Genomic DNA, 13,567 nt, shown 5'->3' with positions numbered 1-13,567 from the left:
AACTGTTATATTGCACACAAAGTAAGCTCTGATTCTCTAATTTCCTCATTTCATTGTGGGGGCCACACAAAACACTTGAACTACACTAATGGGTCCTTGTAAAGGGCACAAGGTTCAGTTGGGTTGAAAGAAATGAGAAATTCGTATGACACACCTGTTTCACCCACTTCATCCTTACTTACCCTTACGTGATCACTATGACCTGTCAACCACACCATCATGGTCTATTATATTGATATTGCCTGCAGGAAACCTGCGTGCCCCATACAGTTTTTGCCCATTTTTTTACCCCAACCACCCATGAGGACATTGTGACAACAGAATACGATACAGTAGTAATCTCATGAGATCACCATACCTCTGCCCCTATCTCAGTAATGTCCAACTGGAAATCTTGGTTAAGCGTGGGGACTGGATCTGAAACATCAAAAGACACATGGAAAACTATTCAAACAAAGACTAGTCTGTAATACAAAAAACAGAATATTTATAAGGACTGGCTGGTTTGTCTGTCCCATAAAGAAACAATAGTGTGTTGAGTGTGGATGTATTTTTTGTCGTTTTGAATCAAACTTGCCTTGTGCTGAATTCCTGTCACTTGGCTCGTCTTTGTTACCTGAAAAGCAACAAGATAGGAAAACACAATTGAAATATATGAAAAATCATGAATAAATAAATAGACTGATAGATCTTTTCTGAGTTTAGAAAAACATAGAGGCGTACCCCTAAGTAGAGTAACAACAGATGGGAGTATTTTTATAAGGTTTTGCTATAAAAAAGCAGAAATATCTAAATAAAGAACGAATCTCATCCTTACCCTGTAATAGGTGGTCCGTTTCTTTAGAGTTTGTTTCTTCATTGGGCTTTCCTTCAGAACTTTCTTTGGTTTTTTTCTTGCTTGGAGGGTTTTTTTTCATCACAAAGTCAGTCTTTTTATACTTATACTTCGTTAAAATACGACGCACATCTTTGTGATCCCACACTTTCTGCAGCATCATGCTGACTGTCCAAATCTCACGCTCTGAATGTCGGTCGCTGCCAAAAAAGACATAAACAGAAGGAAAATGCTCTTAATTGAACATGGAACTGGCTAAAAACCTGAAAAAAAAGAAAAGTATAACAAAAATGAACCATTACCTTGCATTTTTTAGCTGCACCAGCTTGTTCATTCCTGGGAATTGCTTCTTATCATTGGGGACCAGCAGTGTTTTGGTGGCTTCAGGACTCTGGCTTAATATCATACAGAGGGCACTGATCACAGACATCCTGGTTTGTGAAGAAAACGACGAGTGACCTCCATCATCGGGCAGCTTCGACAACAGCTTAGGAAGGGCGGTCGTACCTTAAAACAGAAATGCTTTTTCAGTCTGAACTGATCACCAACTGAAGTCCTGAGGCTACAGATCTTGGCGTCACACAGACCAATACAGCCCTTGAGGACTCACCCAGTTCTGTTGCGTATTCCGGGTTCAGGGCCAGGTTACACAGGGCTCCAGACATGGCTCGGACCACTGGCTCATTCTCATGATCCAGGTATTCCACTATTTTGTCCCTGTATTTGTTATTCATAATAGTGGCACGGGTTTTTTGTCCAGGCTAAAACAGAGAAGAACGGTCAAGGTTTTTAGTCATTCTAAGCCAATCAAAATTCATTATTTGCTGCATTTGAAACATCACAGGTTTAGATCCCTTAATTTGGACAATGGGGAGGGGGTAAGACAGGAGAACATTTGCATTTTAGGAGATACTTCAAATAGATTAAGTATTTTCAAATGTATTTTTAAGTAGGGGTGTAACAGATTACAAAACTCATGGTTCAGATCGTGTCACCTTTCGGATAATTTATTTAGATCAGAAAACAAAGAAAAAAACAAGATAAGATATATATGTATAATCCTGTGCCCTGTGATGTATTTCTGACAGTTTGTTAACAGGAGAAATTCGTATTCAAAACAAAGAAAAGTAGTATTCAAAAGAGACATGTTAAAAGTAAGAAGTTGTGCACAAAATATAAATGTATGCACAACTTTGTATTTATGAATACAAATGCATTTTTATGAATATAAAATATTGTTTGTAAATACGTTTCATTTGACAGTTATCTTACCCCATACTAATCCACTTTTAAAACAATCTCACTTCATATGTAGCACTGGTTTCACCTTTATCCTCATTGAAAACCTAAACAAATGTTTTCCTCTCTTTTTATATGTTGGCCTGTGTTGTAAAATGAAACGCTTTAGGAACAAAGACAGCACCACTTACAGTCCAGTTTCCAGCACACAGGTTCTGGATGGCTCCAGCTGCCGCCTCCAACACGAGAGGGTTTTTACTAGAATTCAAAAGATGGCCGTATGCTTCGATCACGTCTTTCTGAAACAGCAGCTCACTGCCTGCATGACACGTCAAAGGAAAGAGTAAGATGGGACTAGAAGCAGCAAATACAATAGCAAGAAAGCAAACTGGAAAGGAAGTGAAGAAGACAGTACGCCATCATTAAGCCTGAGCTCACCTTTAGCAGACATGTTTGTCATAGCCACTCCATCATTCTCTCTGTTTCCTAGAAAACAAATCCAAACATAAACTACAGGCAATCCAGTCAATCAGGACATTTGATGGACTTTTCCTTCAGTTTAGTGAGACCAAACCACATGTAACAACTCATCCAATTTAAACAGATTTACTAAGAAAACAAGTGCATGTTAGAATGAACAAATCCCGTATGAAAATACGTCCACAGTCTACTGGTGTTTTCCCTGAGGCAAGAGCCAGCATCGAACAGTAAAGGCAAACCCATGAACACAAAATAAACAGAGGACTTTTTAAAAAGAGGAGTATATAAAAAACACTTGGTTGACAATACTTTTGAGTGAGTGTTATTAGCTGCATTTTCATTAACGATGAAATTATAAATCAATAAATTTGGTAATTGAAACACCACAATTTTGAAAATAACTCGCATTTATGAAAAACGTTTATGCGCTTGGAGGTGGTGGTATTGGGGTGTATCAAAATGGACATATTTCACAAAGCTGCAGTGGAAACACTTTTCTAATTTAATGCGGTTCTTGTTAGGAAGTGGCTGCCCTGGCAAATGCTCCCTTTTGGTGAATCGACTTAAAACAATACTTGCTCTCATCCGTCCCAACAAAAACAACTTATTGGGTGAGTTTGTTTGTGCTTATTTGTATAATTAGGATTTAATGAAAAACAGTGTAATTCCGAAATTGTGTTATTTTTTCAACACATTCTCTCTTTTCTCAACTGGTCATATATGGATGTGTGGTTCAGGCCTCCTCCGCACCACTTTTTGACATTTTAGGTGTCCCTAACTTGTCGTTTTTTGACGTGGTGACTGTTCCCATTAAATAATGGGACCCTCAATCTCCGGAGCCGCTTGGTACTGGGCCACAGACGGTCCCCAATGGTACCATGTCCCGAGTTGGGGACACACAAGTGGTGTGGAGGGGGCCCGAACCATCCATATATGCCAAGATGGGAGTGAGAATATATGCATTTTTTGACATTTCTATGTGTAACGGAAATGCGGCTACTGCTAGTGAGTGAACCCCTTCAGTGCTCCTAAAAAAAAGAAGAAATACTTTATGAACACAGACTTCTACTCTTGCGGGAGCCGAAGCGCTGGGGGGTGGCGGGCATCTCCTTGTAGCGTTCAGGATTTGGGATTTCACAGTGCAGATGATAGGACAGGTTCCTCAGCACACAAACACAGTTCTCTGTCAACTGCAGACATAGATAAAAACGTGATGAGTGAAACACAAAATGGAAATCGTCAAGTTTTAAACCATCAAGCTTTATTGCATCACAAATAAAGATAGACAAACTTACTTTGCTGTTCAATTTCTCAGGGTCAGTCTGTGAAGGCAAAGTTTGTATTAAAAAGTAATAAGGAAAAAAGTCACTGGAAGACAGTTAAACTTTATTAAATCAAATACTAAGATAGATAAACTTTTACGTACTGCTCCAGTTGAGGGTTTAGTCTGTGACTTCAGGAGGTACACGACAGAATCAACCAGTCCTTTGTATTCCCTTATATGTTTCCTGTGCTCTTCATTTGCAGCGCTTACATTTCTTTTAAAAAGGGGAAAGAAAAAAAAGAATCATGGAATTTTTTTCCAGCTCAACAAAAATTCCAATAAACAACAGGGGCTTCCTCAAGTTTCACTGTATAAGATTCACAATCTAAGTTCAAAGCGGCTGATAAGAAAACTCTGATGAACCAGCATTCTCGCAGCATTTAAACGCAACATTTAAGGACATACTTGGAGACGTGAAGAGTCCCACATCAGATTTGTGCGTAAATGTGGTTTAGAGTGTGCGTATCAAGAGATTGGTGGGTAATTTTTAAATATTTGTGCGTATAGTTCGTTTTAAGCTGTTATCATTTTAACTTGTGCATGTGTAAATTGTATTTTGTGCTTATTTCATCATTTTTGTCATTATGCACAAAATGTATTGTACACACAAATCCAAAGTTACGCACAAAATTCAAGAATTACGCACGCACAAATCAAAAATTCTAGAGTCTATTTTCTCTCCAAAGACATCCCATTATACGTTAGCATCAAGCTATCGGGCTTTACCTTTTTTGTGTTAGATAGATCTCTACTTTTATGGATCGACTATTGATCTATTAAGCTTAGATCGATTCAGATCGATTTTATCAACCCAGCCCTAATTTTTATTATCTGACTTTGAGGCAGCAACTTGGACAGCTCAATGACACTGGCCAAAATTTTAGAGCAGTGGCGTCCAAAGTCAGTCCTCAAGGGCTGCTGTCCTGAATGCTTTCCAACCAACCTACCATTATTGGTTACACACACCTAATCCAGGTAATCAAGGCAGGATTTCTAGAAAATCAGCAAGAGGCCGGCCCTCGAGGACTGACTTTGGACAACCGTTTTAGAGAATTTCAATCAGTAGATGACTGCTATGAAGAGTTATTGCTGACATACTGTTAATTCTCTGCAGAGCTTAGATGCTAATGGTACACTAAGCAATGTTAACGTAGGTGTTCTAATCCCTTCTATTGCCAGATCTATATGAAATCAAGCCGCCAGACTTCTGCAAACATTTGTACACAAATGGGTTGATTTCAGAACCTCAGTGAATTCTTTGATACGATAACTGTGATACAAGATTGGTTGATGGTGGAACATAATCAATCTTAAAAGATATTATAGAAAAGTGGAAGTGATTAGGAATGATAGCAACTCAGGCATAAAATGGTAAGCTATGTAAACTGACTGTGCATGGTACACAGAGGTCACCAACTTTTGCAGTGTCAACCATTACAGAACTTCCAGATTAACTCAAGAACAAAGCACAGACAGCTGTGTGGGATGGGTTTCCCTTTCAATTTAGCTGTATCAAAGTTCTCAGGAAAGATGAGTCATGCTTCTCCATCTAGTCTGGGTTTGATTGTTGCCACAAAAATATTGTGCCAAATGTTGAGCTTGGTTGGAGGGTTCCAGTCTGGGCTTGTTTCTCAGGGGCTGTACTCAATATCTCAGAGAAACAAGAGATTCATGACCATTCCAAGCTCACAGTTTCAAGACATATGGTGGAGGAAGTTTGGCGTGGAAAGACCAGCACAGAATCCTAACTTCAACCTGACAGGAGACCTTCATGATGAACTGGAGCAAAGGCTGTTGTGATCCAGACCATATAGTTAAAAACATCAATGATTGACCTCACAAATGTTAATGTCCAAGTTCCACAGAATGCTTTATGGAAAAAAATAAATAAAACAAAGTAAATGAATTATAGAGTACAGCTATAATATAATAGGAATTCTACTTTTTCTTTGTGACTTATTTCCACTACCTCCTGTGGACTGGGGGGCAAAACAGTTAACAACAGTGGTTGTCGACGAGCACAATGATGATGTTAAAGCATCTGTTTGTCTTCAAGTGGATGCATCAGAATTGGAGAGTTTGCCCGCTCATGGCAGTCACTAAATCCCAAAACCAAGCTTTTTCAAACCACAAGTGTTCTTCTGCTCCCGATTCAACACAAATTGAATAAAGAAACACTCAGAAATGCTGTTTTAATCTTAAATACTTTTATATATGCCCTCCATCATGAGAAAAATGCCACAAGAATATGCTAAAAACACTCATTTAATTGGAGTAGGTCTTTAAAATCACCATACAGAAGAAAGTCGTAGTCCTGGGTGCTTTTATCCTGAAGAAAGTTAATAATGTCTCCTCTGTAAAAGCTGTCAAGCTTTTAGATAACCCCATCCTTTATGCATACCTCTAGACAAGAACACTAATTAGCCACATGACAGAGAGAAACATGCAGACGACGATAAGAAATAAGTCCCAACGTCATCTACTTAACCCCATCCGCCATTGACCTCCCATGTTTTCTTGTGGTCCCCCTTTGATTCTTTTCTTGATTTATTTATTTATTTTGCTGTAGTGCTAAAAGAATATGTATCATAAATCTCTGTTTTTTATATTTAATTATCAGTCTATAAGCGTTTACATAAAGCCAGATTCTTCCTAAATGAAGTCAAGCAGGTTAAAAAATGCTCAAAGTAATAACACAAAAAGTTTTTAAATCATTTTTAAACTTGTGGAAAAACTAAGAAACAAAACAAACAATGCATAGTGTCAAACTTCTGACTGCAGTGTCATTCCCCTCTGTCTTCCGTCTGGCCTCATTAGTCCTCTTTCAATTCTTCTTGTGGTTCTTGGGCTGTCAACTGTCTACATGGTTCCCCAGACTTTCTAAACTCTCCCCCAGGATCATCAGCTGTTACTCCCACCCACCCTCGTGCTTTTGGTCCGTACCTCAGAAATCCTGTACTGTTAATGAAGGCCTTCTCCCACTCCTGGTATGGGGATTTGCTGTCTCCCTTGCCTCCTTCTGCTCCATTGCTCTTCTGCTCCACACCTGAATGAAGCACTAGGACCTCATCTACAACGGCACTCAGAGGTTTATCTACAAGATCCTTGATAAAGTCTTCATTAGACGATAGGTTCCAAAGAGTTCCTGGCGGAAAAAAAAACACACAACACATGCAATTAACGAAAGGATTTCAGGCAAACTGCTTTATGAATGAAGAAAGACTTCAACCATGTTGCAACTTTACTGTTGAGTAAAACCATGAAATAGACCAGGAAACATTTAGCACTTAAGATAAGATGCAAAGATAGATTGAAAGATTTACGGAAAAGATGATCTCCAGGGTATGTATTCATCGACCAATGCTGCCATTTTCAGAGCAGCCTGGTGGAGATTTTTTTATAATTTTCTGGCTGCACTAAACTCCAGAAGTGCTCAGAATGCTGCCGTGATTTTATCTGAACATCATTGTGGAGATTTAGGACTTCCATCTCCACAGGATCAACAGAGAACAGGTCAACATCTGTCCTGACAACTCACTGATGTCCACATCCAGAAAAGGTTCACGATAAATGTCACACAAGGGTCCAGTTTTTCAAAGTCGCAGAATCTGTTTGAAAACTCTTCTACCAGCTTGGACAGATATCACAATATTTCAATATTTTTGAATATTAAGGAGTTTTTCTGCCCCTGAATCTGAATGAACTTCCAGCATCTTTACAACTGAGGGGAAGTGCTGACATCTTTTGTTTTTGATTCGCTGGATGAATAAATTCAGCTTTATTTGAAGACCCTCACAGCACTGATCATGTTTTTACCTTGTAATTGTTGGTTCATCTCACTCGTGTATTGTCTGCACGAGAGCCGCTTCAGCTGTTTCTGAGTTTCAATGCTGTTTTAACCCGAGAGGAGGCAAAATGGCGACCTTTTTTCAGTGAACCGCCGCGCTGCGACAGGACCAAACACTCATATTTGATTCGTATTTTATCCGCTAATCTAGTGCCTGAAAACGTCACGTGCCTAAAGCTGAGTTCCTGATTGGCTGATGAGATGCAGCGACCTGTCAAACTTGCGCTGAGTGGCGCGTGCTCGTGTGCCAATTTATAGTCAGCCAATTTATATGAGCCAACCCACTATCACACGAAAGGAAATGGGATAGGTTAAAACTTCAAAGTACTCAAGTGATTGACATCTCCAAAGACCAATAGACGTTCAATGAAACAAAGCACTGAAATGTGGCGCCGTTTGCCGCAGCTTCTTTTGGTTTTGGTAGAACGCGTAAATTATAACAGTTTCTACTTGGAACCAAACTTCGGTGCCCAACCATAGTTGCCACCAAGTGACAGATCAAACTTGGTCATCTATGTAGCATTGCAGTGAGCTACTGAAAAGGGTGTTGACGGGTTGGAGACCCCTGGTCTAAATATTAACAATCAAATGATTATAAAGTTTAGGAGGAGAATGATCAGAGTTTCCTCTATGTTGGTTTTGAACTCCGACCGCTGATTACATCATCAACAGGTCACAGGACAAAGTTGAGTCCCTTATTGGTTGTCGCGATGCATCTTCTTCCTTAAAGTTCAGATATTTGAACTCTGAAAACATGGCGTCCAAAACGCGAATCAAGTATCACAATATTCTACTAAATAAAATTTTCCCTACACCCCCAGTATTTAAAAACAATTTAGTTAACTTGAGGACTATTGTGTGCAAAAATAAATATTGACAGCAGCTTATGCATGATTCAGTGTAGAGCATGTGACAACATTAGCAAACATGGCAGAAATGACAAAGCATTATACAGGATGAAGATTTTACTGGATGTGTGTGTGTTTGACCTGTTAGGATCTCAATGAGTCTCCGATCGGTCGTCCTCCTTAGCAGATTCACTATGCAAGCAACTCCACCACAGTTTACAATTGTGGATTTAATTTCAAAATTATTGCCAAATGAAATATTTCTGAGTGCTCCACAAACTGCAAATCGAACCTGCGGGGACAATGAGAGTTTAGGTAAATAGAATGCAAGGATCACTACTTTTGGAAAGTTACTATTCAGGCCTAAATACCTTTTTCATATAAGACAGGAAAATATAGCTTATCTACATGCCACGTTTTTTACTTAAATTGGAAAACATAAATTTAAAGGTCCAACGGAAGCCATCATTGAAGTGTGGTGTTCCCTCGCTATATCATAGTTCACCTTTGAAAGTCTCGCTGTATGGCAGATTTTTCATATATATTTATGCAAATTTTTTTATAGCGTACTGTCTTTTGCTTCCTTGCTGCTGACCTTACTAATCAATCCATTAACATTGCATAAATTGTGTAAAAATTATGGTTATTCAATCAGTCCCATTTTAAACCCCAGTCCTGAAATCCAACCATCCAAAAGCGGAAGGAGAAATAGCTCCACAGTGCAAACGTGTCCTGTCTTCTGAGCTTCCGTTCTGATGATTCAACTGGGCTTTTACTTTGGCTGTAACCACTGAACATTTTGGTTACTAGTTACTCACATCTTGTCTTTATTTTCAAACACATTAGTCATTCTCTTTGTTGATCAAACCAGCTTTTTCAATCCAAGAACTGCAATTAACTGGATATTTTTTTCTCTGCTTCAGACCATTTTCTCTGGCAGTTCTGAAAAACTGAGCTTGCCCAGCACCAAAAATCACCACTTCACGGGTTTGGAGTCTTTGTTGTGGCAGACGCTGTCTCACAGTTCGGTGCAGCTGGTTTTAATTTATCATTGTGTCTAAAATATTCAAGGGACTCCGGCATTGTCAGTGATGTCTGGATGTTTTGGCTGTTTTCTGTGCGGTGCACTTTATACAAAAATGGAAATGAAAGCTCCATGGAATAATTTTTAAATCTTATGCTAGTTTGGACCTTTATTTAGTTAATTTATCAAAAATGCTTGTCTAAATGAACAAAGATGGCTCAGTGGACATCAACATCAACACTTTTTATACAGTTGTATACATCTGTATAAGGATAAAAATAAGAAAATGGGATAAATATCATAGATAAGAAAAAGCTGCTTCTTGGAATTTATATTCAATGATATCAAATTTCCAGAAAAAAAAAAAACAAAGAAGGGATTAACTGACCTCTTCGCTGGAATGGTTCATCAAGGTCACAATTGCAGGAATACCCTTTAGACGGCGAAGTTCAGATTTCACCTACAAGTTAAAGCATATATGGATTATACTATTGTATGAAGCAGGTTTACTGTTTTCTCCAGAATTCATCAGAACATTGACAAATCCTAATGGAAGCAATATTTTCATGAATATAAAAACTGCAAATAAAAAAATGTCGCAATTATTTTCTCCCAAAAGTATATAAGAATGAAATAAAAATTAAACATTTAGCAAAAGGGGTACTTACACACAATAAAACAATAAAAACAATGTATTTCAAATAATGTTAAAATAAGTTTAAATTAAAGCTGTGAGCAGTGTTGTAAGGTCTACAGGCACTACCCTCCCCCTGCCTTGTAGCCCTCACTAGCTGAGTGGCTGCCACTGGATTATTTCTGGTTTCAATTACGGTATAAATATAATTAACTCTATATATCAACTTTCCAAATCTCTGTGTATCATTCATGGTATTGTCTGATTTGGCCGCACGGACCCGGAGGAAAAGTTAAGGTTAGTATTAAGGTTACGGTTCGGGTTAATGTATCAAATGGTTCCCGATCACTCCACGCTCTAGCTGCGTAACAGCTAACGGGACTTTAGTATTAAATACGTGCAACCAGTGGCAATGTTTAGCACTTAAAATATATAAAACAATGCAGCAATCTGCATCTTGCCTGCATTACTGCATATTATATGGTCGGTACGTGAGCGGTCATGCAGAAGTAGGTCGTGCATATAGCCCCTTCCCCTCCCTGCTTGTGACATTAAAAAACACTTATTTCAAAACATTGACACTTCTGTTTATTTTATCTCCATAGCAACCATTTTATTTTTTGGTTGTCTGGGGGTAACAAACAGGCTAATGCAATTTTTAGAAGAATTGGCAAAACTTTTGGATTTCCTTATAAACAAAGTTTTTGTAAACCACACCTTAATGGTTCATACCGTGTGATATCGTTTTGTGCAGCCTGAGCCACCAACTTGTATATTAAACTCTAACAATATTTCCGTAAAAAATGTGAAAGCAGAAGGAAAGCACCCCGTTTGGAAGCTCGCCACGCTAATGCTGTTCAAAATCTACAACTTCTAATTCCAACATTTTTTTCCTCAAGCAGCTTCGCAATGATGCTCGAGTAGTTAGGAGAAGATAGATCGCTAGGAGGAGTTTCAATTTGTAGGAGGTAGTAAAGGTGATTTAAAAAAAAAAATCAGGATAGTGGCTTCTTCCCAAGGTCAAAGGTCAACAAAAAAAACAAAAAGTACAAAGACGTCAAACCACTACTGAAAGGTCAGAGTTTTCATTTCAGTTGAGCTAAAAGGAAAAGTTCACATACATTGCTGACATAAATAATCTCTTACTTTTTCGTTCTTGTAGGTGAGGTGCTGCAGGTATGCAGCTGCGTTGACTTTCACAGAGTCCAGTGTATAGTTTAGCATAGCGATGACTTCTGACAGTTCTGGCTGTCGCCAGCCATCGGGGCCTGGACCTCTCTTCTGGATGCTGTCGAGTGAGGCCATGCTTCCTCTCTCACCCTGAGCCAGAGGAGCTCCTCCGCCCCAGAGCAACTCTCCAGCACCACTCATACGGTCCAAAGTGCCCTCGTAACTCCTGATGTAGGACAAGAATATTCATGATTACTAAGAAGAAAAAAATAATAATTTTGTCTCTAATTGTTTCTGTTATGTTAGCATTCCACTTTGCAAAGCAACTACTGTATGTCAGTGCAGACATACGCAGTTCTGTGAGGAGTCCCACGAGGGTAACCATGGTGGTTTTGCCTTGGGTACCCCATGCCATAGTCAGAATCTTCATAACCAATGCTGCGCTGATCATCCTCCAGACCGTACGAATCAGCGACAAATCTCGGAATCGAGGACATTTCCATTGGATTTCCCATACGTGCAACCTAGATGGAGACAGGGATTATAGTGAGTTGACGATTAAAATTCCTAAAAGAAAAGTCCCAAACAAACAATGTGGAAGCTGCTAATAATACCTGTGGTTGAGCAGCGTAGGAGTCCAGCTGGTTTCTGCTGGAGGCTTTGAAGCTAGGATCTAGAGTCCTGTACCCATCTGGATGAACCGGTCTGAGAAGAGATAACACAGACGTGATGTAGAAGAAGCTACACAAGACAAATGAGAGTTGAAATGTTCTTCTGTTTGAAAACTGACTCCAGACATCTAGAAAAAAAAAACTCAACAAATTGGTTACCTGAAACGGGGATCCATCCGAGCTCCCTTGTTAAGGCTTGCATATGCCTCAGAGTGAGGTGGAGTCGGATAATCATTGTAACCCCCTAGGGGTCCATAGTGATAATTTCGGGGGACAGTAGAAGTAGGATAGTCCCTGGGAACACCACCTCCAGGACCCTGTTTGTATCTAAGATCAATGGGTGTAGTCACAGAGCCTTCCCCATCCACAGACAGTACATCCGACACTGAGGGCATGACAACACGGGGGGTGGGGTTGTTCACATTTTCGTTCACCTTGAAAAGAAGATTCGGCATAAGAGGTCTGCAAACAGAACTTTACAGAACAGAAATGTTTACTGGAACATTAAAGACCCACTTTGATGAAAATCGTGTTCTTGGTGTTTTTAACGTGTTCTTGTGGTATTCTTCTGATAATTAGGCTCAAAATTACATTTGAGCATTTCTTTATTCAAATTGTTGTGAACGACTTTTGAAAAAGATTTTAGTTGTGACATTCATTCATTCATTCATATAGAAGCTACAATTGGCAGCCCGCAAATTTCCTGCTCTGCTCCATTTTGATGCATCCACTTGCAGGCAAATAGATCTGTGTATGTCTTTTTTTCCTCGTCTGAGCTGGAATCTGGCTGAAAACTGTACATCTGAACCGTGGCCTCTGATCCGTACGGACCACGGATTATCCGTGATCCGTTACACCCCTAGTCTTAACAAAAAGCTCAGTTATGGGTGATGGGAAGTGGGGGTGGGCTTGCTCCATGCCAAAAGTCCTGCCCACAATTTAGAGGTAAGTTTCAAATGAACTACAGCGGTTCAACAGAAACTATATCCTTGAAAAGGACTGTTTTTTTATTTATTTTTTTTATTTTGGGCAATAAACTGCATCATTATAATTAAAAGACTACTGGGAATGCTTTAACAGTAGATCAAAAGAGGATCAGAGTGGGTCTTTAAACCAAATAAAACAAATGATGTACATGTTGTCCTTGGAAGAAAGTTTTTTATTTGCAATTTCACAACATGCTTTTTCTGATTGGTACCCTTACAGGTGTTTCGGTGGTTCCATCGACAGCAGCCCCCACAGATATAACCGGAGGCATCTCCTGCGACTTGTCTTCTTCTATGAACGCGTCCTGCACCTGTGGGACAGCCTCCATCCTGATCTGCACACACATTGAAAAGAAAAAGTGGTTGAAATTTTTTTAAAGATCAGGGAAGTCCATTTTCATCAACAGTACAAACGCAAAATTGCCCCCTTCCCTTTAACCCATGCAATTTAATTGGTAAATCACAGGCAACTTGCTTTTATATGCACAATGTTTTTTTGAAAATTGGGC

General features: G+C 39.3%; 1 protein-coding gene across 4 annotated transcripts in view; it reads right to left on the bottom strand.

The window, feature by feature from the left end:
* Window positions 1–13,567, bottom strand: part of ctnnd1 (catenin (cadherin-associated protein), delta 1) — a 28,208-nt gene that overhangs the window by 2,705 nt on the left and 11,936 nt on the right. For all 4 annotated transcript variants that reach the window (XM_036211715.1, XM_036211713.1, XM_024259872.2 and 1 more), the window contains 18 exons: window positions 13,277–13,393; window positions 12,232–12,506; window positions 12,016–12,106; window positions 11,753–11,925; window positions 11,378–11,627; window positions 9,986–10,057; window positions 8,715–8,865; window positions 6,822–7,023; window positions 3,981–4,092; window positions 3,850–3,876; window positions 3,618–3,744; window positions 2,513–2,560; window positions 2,266–2,393; window positions 1,446–1,596; window positions 1,138–1,342; window positions 818–1,035; window positions 578–616; window positions 359–417 (listed from right to left, as the gene is read on the bottom strand). In XM_036211715.1, coding sequence (XP_036067608.1) covers window positions 359–417; window positions 578–616; window positions 818–1,035; window positions 1,138–1,342; window positions 1,446–1,596; window positions 2,266–2,393; window positions 2,513–2,560; window positions 3,618–3,744; window positions 3,850–3,876; window positions 3,981–4,092; window positions 6,822–7,023; window positions 8,715–8,865; window positions 9,986–10,057; window positions 11,378–11,627; window positions 11,753–11,925; window positions 12,016–12,106; window positions 12,232–12,506; window positions 13,277–13,387 — 2,439 coding nt within the window. In that variant the 5' untranslated portion in view covers window positions 13,388–13,393. The remainder of the gene's footprint in view (window positions 1–358; window positions 418–577; window positions 617–817; window positions 1,036–1,137; window positions 1,343–1,445; window positions 1,597–2,265; window positions 2,394–2,512; window positions 2,561–3,617; window positions 3,745–3,849; window positions 3,877–3,980; window positions 4,093–6,821; window positions 7,024–8,714; window positions 8,866–9,985; window positions 10,058–11,377; window positions 11,628–11,752; window positions 11,926–12,015; window positions 12,107–12,231; window positions 12,507–13,276; window positions 13,394–13,567) is intronic.

This window comes from Oryzias melastigma, linkage group LG1 (genome assembly GCF_002922805.2).
Source record: "Oryzias melastigma strain HK-1 linkage group LG1, ASM292280v2, whole genome shotgun sequence".
Taxonomy (NCBI): Eukaryota; Metazoa; Chordata; class Actinopteri; order Beloniformes; family Adrianichthyidae; genus Oryzias; species Oryzias melastigma.
Note: the sequence above shows the minus strand (reverse complement) of the source record. Positions and strands in the feature narration are given on the sequence as shown.